The sequence below is a fragment of the Boleophthalmus pectinirostris genome, unplaced genomic scaffold (genome assembly GCF_026225935.1).
Source record: "Boleophthalmus pectinirostris isolate CB_2022bp ecotype Guang Dong unplaced genomic scaffold, ASM2622593v1 HiC_scaffold_5, whole genome shotgun sequence".
NCBI lineage: Eukaryota > Metazoa > Chordata > Actinopteri > Gobiiformes > Gobiidae > Boleophthalmus > Boleophthalmus pectinirostris.
In genome coordinates this window covers 329001-339000 of record NW_026571404.1, presented here as the reverse complement: position 1 = coordinate 339000, position 10000 = coordinate 329001, and the positions used below count along the sequence as shown (strand labels likewise).

Genomic DNA, 10000 nt, shown 5'->3' with positions numbered 1-10000 from the left:
CCTGGTTCAGTCCTGGTTCAGTCCACATCAGCTCCTCTGGACTCCACAGTTTTCTAACTCTGAAGTCGTCGCATTTGTTTCTTTCTGAACTGGTTTTAGATCAAGACTGAGATTTAAAATGTCACAGTGACAACAGAACAATCCACAGAGGTCAGAGGTCAGGGGTCAGAGGTCAGGGGTCAGGGGTCAGGGGTCAGTGTCTCGTCTCTTACGGTGAGTGTGGAGGAGCTTCTGCACTTTGACGTTGAGCACAGACAGAGGAGCCGCCTGAAAAACAAGTTCAAGATCATTTTTATGACAAGTTTGGACTTTGAAGGACAGATTTATGTTCTGATGTCGTTTCCTCGTCGCTCAGACCTGGAGTTCTTTTTTTTAAACCCTCTGACCCTATAGGCCAATTTAAAATACATCTAAAATATAAATAAATAGATTTTAATTCAACATTTTATTGACACATAAACTTTAACATCGCCTCTGATCATTTAAGAAAAACATAATAATCTCCCTCTCGCCACTAGAGGCGCTGCAGCGCCCAGACCTCCTGCGGCCGTGTTGTGTTGAGTTCTTCAGTCCATCTCACTCCAAATCATTAAATCACTTCAGTTCTTCATCCTCGTGTCACTTCTGAACAACTCGACCTCGACCTCCGGAGGGAAACGGAGCCACACAAACTCTTCTGTGTCGCTGTCGTCAGACTCAGACTCAGTTCAGTTAGATTTATTGGGTCTTTCAGAATCCCGACAGGATCTGCTGCTCCATTTCCAGCTCCAGCTGCAGATTTCACGACTCGCAGCAGAACAGAGGCTCTTTGTGTAGGAGACATGAGCAGCAGAGCCAAGTGACAGTGGTGCAGGAGGAACAGGAGCAGCAGATCCTCACACACAGATCTTTGTGTTTTGTTGGATCTTTGTGTTTTGTTGGACCTTTATGTTTTGTTGGATCTTTGTGTTTTATTGGATCTTTGTGTTTTGTTGGATCTTTGTGTTTTATTGGATCTTTGTGTTTTGTTGGATCTTTGTGTTTTGTTGGATCTTTGTGTTTTGTTGGACCTTTGTGTTTTGTTGGACCTTTGTGTTTTATTGGATCTTTGTGTTTTATTGGATCTTTGTGTTTTGTTGCATCTTTGTGTTTTGTTGCATCTTTGTGTTTTGTTGGCCCTTTGTGTTTTGTTGGATCTTTGTGTTTTATTGGATCTTTGTGTTTTGTTGGATCTTTGTGTTTTATTGGATCTTTGTGTTTTGTTGGATCTTTGTGTTTTATTGGATCTTTGTGTTTTGTTGGATCTTTGTGTTTTGTTGGATCTTTGTGTTTTGTTGATCTTTTGTTTTTGTTGGATCTTTGTGTTTTGTTGGATCTTTGTGTTTTATTGGATCTTTGTGTTTTATTGGATCTTTGTGTGTGACTTGTTGTGGTGTTTCCTCCTGAGCTGAGCTGGACTTTAGAGAAGAACACACATCTGACCCTGGTCCCTGAACACAGACGAGCTCAGACCTGAAGCCTCCTGCGGGGCATCTGGTTTAAGCCTAAAGCTGGTGCTGACAGAGGCACTCACCATCAGGATCCCGTTGGACAGGTACTCCTGAGTCTCCTCTTCACTGGAAACACAAAGAACATTTAGACAGAGCAGAGAAAACAGCGACTGTGAACAACACCAACAAATCCAACTCTGTCCAAAATACACAAACGTCAAAGATCAAAACTCACCTGTTGGTCAACTCAAACTCCACCTCCAGAGCGTCCTGCGTCTGAACACAACAGGGACAGGACAGGGGCAGGACAGGTGCAGGACAGGTAAAGTACAGGTGAGTTACAAGTGAGACAGGTGAGTTACAAGTGAGACAGGTGAGTTACAGGTGAGACAGGTGAGTTACAGGTGCAGGACAGGTAAAGTACAGGTGAGTTACAGGTGAGTTACAGGTGAGTTACAGTTGAAACAGGTGAGTTACAGGTGAGTTACAGGTGTTACAGGTGAGTTACAGGTGAGACAGGTGAGTTACAGGTGAGTACAGGTACAGGTGAGTTACAGGTGAGTTACAGGTGAGACAGGTGAGTTACAGGTGAGTTACAGGTGAGTTACAGGTGAGACAGGTGAGTTACAGGTGAGACAGGTGAGTTACAGGTGAGACAGGTGAGTTACAGGTGAGTTACAGGTGAGACAGGTGAGTTACAGGTGAGTTACAGGTGAGACAGGTGAGACAGGTGAGTTACAGGTGAGTTACAGGTGAGTTACAGGTGAGACAGGTGAGTGTATAATTTAACCCCGTGTTGGGACAGTTGTTGATGGTTGCTAGGTAACAGTTCCAGAGTGACCCCTGACCTCTGGGTTCAGGCTGAAGGACCTGCAGATCTTCGAGTCGAGCTCCAGAGTCTCCAGGTCGAGGAGGACGGTGGAGATCAGGTCGTCTTTCGAGAGAAGGTCCTCATCAAACAGACGGATCTCCAGAACGTTCTACAGACAAACAGGACTAAAGGCCGATTCATACTTCATGAGAACATAAAATGTCAGAACCCAAATGAACTTTATTCTCGTTCTTATCGCCTCAAGAACAAGAACAAAGTTCATTTGGGTTCTGACATTTCATACTTCAGTTTCAGTTGGCTTTCGTAACTTGTCGCAGACATCATGTCAGACTTTTCTACATAGATTTTTGTCCGAGCCTAAAATGTCGGTGATCTCCCTTCATGAATTTGTTTCATTTTTCTCTTTATCGACACTGTCGTTTTGTACAGATCGACCATTAAACAATTATCGTTTCCTCCAGCTCTGACTCAGAACCATCTTTTTTTTTTTTCTTGCTCTGCACCAGTGAGGAAGCAGATAAACCACACCCACATAAATAACCAATCAGAGCAAAGATGTGGGACAGCGATGACGAACAAAGTTGTGCTCAGCTGAAGAGTCGAGAAAAAACCACAAGAACTGAACAGGAGCTGGACCAAGAACATGACAACATTTTTTTTGAGCAGCTCCTGGTGCAAAAGCAAAGTTCTTATGTTCTTATGAAATATGAATAGGCCTTAAGACTGAACCAGGTCTAACCCAGGTCTGACCCAGGTCTAGACTCCAGGACTGACCTTGGTCTTTGTGGGGACTCTGAAGCTGAAGCCTTCGTTCCACACAGGTTGGTTGTTGTGGTTGATGGTTTTGGTTCTTCGAATCGTGGCCATCGCCGTCGGCAACGTCAGAGTCACGTACAGGTCCGACTGAGACCCTGAAAGACCGGACTGAGGTCAGGACTAAACCAAGACTCAACCAGGACTGAACCATATGGAGACAGGTTTGTACCAAATAAATCTCAGGACATTCACAACAACATTTCTTGGTCCAGAAACAAATATAACAACATTCACAAAGATAATTCATGACCTACAAATAAACATAACGACTCACACAAAAACATTTCTGACTCAAAAGAAAATGTGACGTGATTCACAAATGTCGGTGCAGTTACGTTTATTTAAACCAATGAAGCTGCGTTTACAAAAACCCCACACGGATTTGAGACTCCCGTGTTCATCTGTGGATTTTTGAGACTTTCCTGAACCTGTTCCTGCACAAATGTCACAAATGAAATGTGTTTAACTCGTTTAAAGTCCTTTTTTCGTGACTGAACTTGATCATCCAGGTCGTGTCATTTTGACTGAAGCAGAGGAGCCAGTTCGTCGCTTTAACTGCTTCATATTTCTGAACATTTACGACTTTTCAAAGCAGCTTTTGTTTAACCCCTAAAGACTCGGCCCCTGTTACAGACACTTTCAAGTCATCAGAATGTCCAAAATTCTCGAGTAAATAGAGTCAAAATGAAGCTCACATAAAATATTTACAATGTTTAACTTTGGAGCTGATCTAAATGCTTCAGTTTTATGACATTATATCAAAAAATAAGCAACTATGTTAAAATTCCAAGCTACAAATCTTATTGACTTTGCTCATTACAGATCTCCAAAGAAGAGAAAACTTGCAGATATTGTTGAAATTTTTCAGTAAATATTTAGTTTGGCCCACGACTTAGTCCCAGTTTTTAATTTTGGCCTCTGTGAGTTTGAGGTCGACTCTCCTGCTGTAGATGAAGTGAAAAACTGTTGTGGGCTTAACGTTTCTGTGAAGATTTGTCCAGTAAAACCTCAAAATGTGGAAAATGTTTAGTGTGGATCAAATAAACAAATCATGTAAAACACATTTGTAAGTGTTTTTAAACTGGGCTCTGATCGTTCATGTTGATTTCATTCACAAACTGTCATTGATTGTTCATCATTTGTGATATTCTGAAGTTAATCAGAATATTAGTCATAAGTTTTAAAATCTTGGCCAGATCAGAGTCGACCAGTCGACCTGAAAATGATCTGGAACGTCTGGACCCAAACACGACGACAACCACAAACCACAAACCACAAACCACACGCTCCAACTTCAGCTAAAATAAAAACACATTTGTGCAGGAACAGGTTCAGGAAAGTCTCAAAAATCCACAGATGAACACAGGGGAGTCACAAATCTGTATGAGGTTTTGTAAACGCAGCTTCATTGGTTTAAATAAGCGTAAATGCACCGACATTTGTGAATCATGTCACATTTTCGAGTTAGAAATTTTTTTGTGAAAGTCGTGACGTTTATTTGTACGTCATGAATTATCTTTGTCCAGAATTATATCTGGACCAAGAAATGTTTTTGTGAATTTTGTGACAATGACCTGTCTCCATAGAACCAGGACTAAACCAAGACTGAACCAGGACTAAATCAGAGTTAAACCAGGCCTGAACCAGGACTGTGCCCTCCCCGTGCCCCAGATGCCCTCCCGTCCTCACAGAAGTCCTGGTTGGTCTCGGTCTTGGCTCGGAGCACGGTGACGTTCAGGGTCATGTACGACACAGACTCCACCTACAACAGAGAGAAGATCCAGGTTTGAATCTGAACCAGGACTAAACCAGAACTGAACCAGGATTAAACCAAGACTGGAACAGGATTAAAAAATGTTATTTGTGTTTTATAAATATATATTACATTAATCTTTGAAAATTCGAAACTCATAAATTAAATTTTAGACTTGAAATGTGACAGAGTTGACGACTAACAGAGTTGACATAAGTGCAGTTTTTTTTCCCCTTGTTAAACTCGCTAAACGCTGCAGCTGGTTTCTATTATTATTTTTTTGTTCCATCTGTGAGTAGATTTTATGAGCTCACGAAAGGCCCAGACTCTCTCCAGTTCTGTTTAAATAGTATATCTAATGTGACGGAGTTGACAAAAATTTATGACACCACATCACAAAAAATGACCTGATTTTCATTTACATTTAGGTCAAAAGTGTTTAAAAACATAAACAATATATTCAAATCTCTAATCGCTCCAGTTTACAGATTTCCTTTAGATTTAACTTTATAATTCACTAAATAAATAAGTGAAGAACGGCTGATATAATGATCCTTATTCTAGTCCTGCGTCCTGTTCGGGTCATGTTGGTCAGAGTTTGTCTTTCACCCTTCGCTCCTTGTCTCCTCTCTTTTCTTCTCCTCTGTCGTTCTCGTCTGTGGTCCGGACTTCCTCTTCCTCTTTCTCTTCTTTTTCCTGCACAATCCACAAGTGAAGAATCAGAAAAGAAGAACGAGAAACGACACACAGCCAAGATGAACACGACGAGTTTGAGGAGCCGGATCACACAGTGTGTAAAGATTCTGAGTGTGACGTTTGAGGAGCTGGATCACACAGTGTGTAACGATTGTGACGTCTGCTTCAAATGAAGCTCATCGAGGCCAGCGAGTGTACGGGAGAATCTGATTGGCTCTTTGGTTGTTGTGACACTTGCGGTCGGAATTCCAAATATGGAAATGTTCACACTTATATAGAGTTATACAGAGTTACATAGATTTATGTAGAGTTATAGAGTTATAATATATAGAGTTATAAAATTATAGAGTTATAAAGTGATATAGAGTTATACATAGTTACATAGGTAGAGTTGTATAGAGTTATATAGAGTTAGAGTTGTATAGAGTTATATAGAGTTAGAGTTGTATAGAGTTATATAGAGTTAGAGTTGTATAGAACACTAAGGTTCTGTTGACTCCGCGGGGGTGAAATGTTTATTTGTTATTTTCTCTTGTGTTTGGTCTTTTACACGTGTGTGTGTCGTTATTATATTATATTATATCAGTTTGTTTGTTTGTTTGTTTGTTTGTTGCGTCCTCTCCAGACTCACGGGGGGTTTCGGGGGGAGGGACGTGTGCGCGGACACGTGCAGAGGGGGTGACGTCACACACCGACATGGACACGTGTCGGGAGTTGTCAGGACCGTGCAGTTACAGTATCAGAATATATCTCTGTGTTTTGTGGATTATTTCCACACGGTTGGATTTTATTTCTTCGTGGAGCCGCGGGACTGTGGGACGAACCCGGAGCGCGGGGGCGAGTAACACTCACACTCTACACACTCTACACACTCTACACACTCTACACACTCACACTCTACACACTCTACACACTCACACTACAACACTCACACTCTACACACTCACACTCACACTCTACACACTCTCTACACACACACTACACACTACACACTCTACACACTCTACACACTACACACTCTACACACTCTCACACTCTACACACACACTCACTCACACTCTACACACTCTACACACTCACACTCTACACACTCTACACACTCACACTCTACACACTCACACTCTACACACTCTACACACTCACACTCTACACACTCTACACACTCTACACACTCTACACACTCACACTCTCACACTCTACACACTCACACTCTCACACTCTACACACACTCTACACACTCTACACTCTCACACTCTACACACTCTACACACTCTACACACTCTACACACTCTACACACTCCACACTACACACTCTCACACTACTACACACTCTACACACTCACACTCTACACACTCTACACACTCACACTCTACACACTCACACTCACACTCACACTCACACTCTACACACTACCACACTACACACTCACACTACACTCACACACTCACACTCTCACACTCTACACACTCTACACACTCTACACACTACACACTCTACACACTCTACACACTCTACACACTCTACACACTCTACACACTCTACACACTCTACACACTCACACTACACACTCTACTCACACTCACACTCTACACACTCTCACACTCTACACACTCTACACACTCACACTCTACACACTCTACACACTACACACTCACACTCTACACACTCACACACTCTACACACTCACACTCTACACACTCTCACACTCACTACACACTCTACACACTCTACACACTCTACACACTCACACTCTCACACTCTACACACTCTACACACTACTCACACTCTACACACTCTACACACTCTACACACTACACACTCTACACTCTACACACTCTACACACTCTACACACTCTACACACTCTCACACTCACACTCTACACACTCTACACACTCTCACACTCTACACACTCTACACACTCTACACACTACACACTCTACACACTCTACACACTCACACTCTACACACTCACACTACACACTCTACACACTCTACACACTCTCACACACTCACACTACACACTACACACTCACACTCTACACACTCTACACACTCTACACACTCACACTCACACTCTACACACTCTACACACTCTACACACTCTACACACACACTCTACACACTCTACACACACACTCTACACACTCTACACACACACACTCTACACACTCTCTACACACTCTACACACTCACACTACACACTCTACACACTCTACACACTCTCTACACACTCACACTCTACACACTCTACACACTCACACTCTACACACTCTACACACTCTACACACTCTACACACTCTACACTCTCCACACTCTCTCACACTCTACACACTCTACACACTCACACTCTACACACTCTACACACTCACACTCTACACACTCTACACACTCACACTCTACACACTCTACACACTCTACACACTCACACTCTACACACTCTACACTCTCACACTCTACACACTCTACACACACACTCACACTCTACACACTCACACTCTACACACTCTACACACTCTCACACTCACACTCTACACACTCTACACACTCTACACACTCTCACACACACTCTACACACACACTCTCACACTCTACACACTCTACACACTCACACACTACATCACACACTCTACACACTCACACTCTACACACTCTACACACTCACACTCTCACACTCTACACACTCTACACACACACTCTACACACTCTACACACTCTACACACTCACACTCTACACACTCACACTCTACACACTCTACACACTCACACTCACACTCTACACACTCTACACACTCACACTCACACTCTACACACTCACACTCTACACACTCTACACACTCTACACACTCTACACACTCACACTCTACACACTCACACTCTACACACTCTACACACTCACACTCTACACTCTACACACTCTACACACTCACACTCTACACACTCTACACACTACACACTCTACACACTCTCTACACACTCTACACACTCTCACACTCTACACACTCTACACACTCTCACACTCTCACTCACACTCTACACACTCTACACACTCACACTCTACACACTCACACTCTACACACTCTACACACTCTACACACTCTACACACTCTACACACTCTACACACTCACACTCTACACACTCTACACACTCACACTCACACTCTACACACTCACACTCTACACACTCTACACACTCACACTCTACACACTCTACACACTCACACTCTACACACTCTACACACTCTACTACACACTCTACACACTCACACTCTACACACTCTACACACTCACACTCACACTACACACTACACACTCTACACACACACTCTACACACTCTACACACTCTACACACTCTACACACACACTCTACACACTCTACACACTCTACACACTCACACTCTACACACTCTACACACTCTACACACTCTACACACACACTCACACTCTCACACTCTACACACTCACACTCTACACACTCACACTCACACTCTACACACTCACACTCTACACACTCTACACTCACTCACACTCACACACACACACTACACACTCTACACACTCTACACACTACACACTCTACACACTACACACTCTACACACTCTACACACTCACACACTCTACACACTCACACACTCTACACACTCTACACACTCTACACACTCTACACACTCTACACACTACACACTCTACACACTCACACTCTACACACTCACACTCTACACACTCACACTCTACACACTCTACACACTCACACTCTACACACTCACACTCTACACACTCACACTCTACACACTCTACACACTCACACTCTACACACTCTACACACTCACACTCTACACACTCTACACACTCACACTCTACACACTCACACTCTACACACTCTACACACTCTACACACTCACACTCTACACACTCACACTCTACACACTCTACACACTCTACACACTCACACTCTACACACTCTACACACTCTACACACTCACACTCTACACACTCACACTCTACACACTCACACACTCTACACACTCTCACACTCACACACACTCTACCACACTCTACACACTCTACACACTCTACACACTCACACTCTACACACTCTACACACTCACACTCTACACACTCTACACACTCACACTCTACACACTCTACACACTCTACACACTCTACACACTCACACTCTACACACTCTACACACTCACACTCTACACACTACACACTCACACTCTACACACTCACACTCTACACACTCTACACACTCTACACACTCTACACACTCTACACACTCTCACACTCACACTACACACTCTACACACACACTCTACACACTCTACACACTCTACACACTACACACTCTACACACTCTACACACTCTACACACTCACACTCTACACACTACACACTCTCACACACTCACACTCTACACACTCTACACA

The 10000-nt window shown here is 43.1% G+C and overlaps 1 protein-coding gene across 1 annotated transcript in view; it reads right to left on the bottom strand.

The window, feature by feature from the left end:
• The window catches only part of LOC129411587 (cytosolic phospholipase A2 epsilon-like), a 34780-nt gene that overhangs the window by 22712 nt on the left and 2068 nt on the right, over window positions 1–10000 (bottom strand). Inside the window, exons 3-9 of the mRNA XM_055162896.1 lie at window positions 5480–5566; window positions 4807–4879; window positions 3076–3212; window positions 2318–2449; window positions 1705–1745; window positions 1553–1595; window positions 213–267 (exon numbers count right to left, since the gene is read on the bottom strand). Coding sequence (XP_055018871.1) covers window positions 213–267; window positions 1553–1595; window positions 1705–1745; window positions 2318–2449; window positions 3076–3212; window positions 4807–4879; window positions 5480–5566 — 568 coding nt within the window. The remainder of the gene's footprint in view (window positions 1–212; window positions 268–1552; window positions 1596–1704; window positions 1746–2317; window positions 2450–3075; window positions 3213–4806; window positions 4880–5479; window positions 5567–10000) is intronic.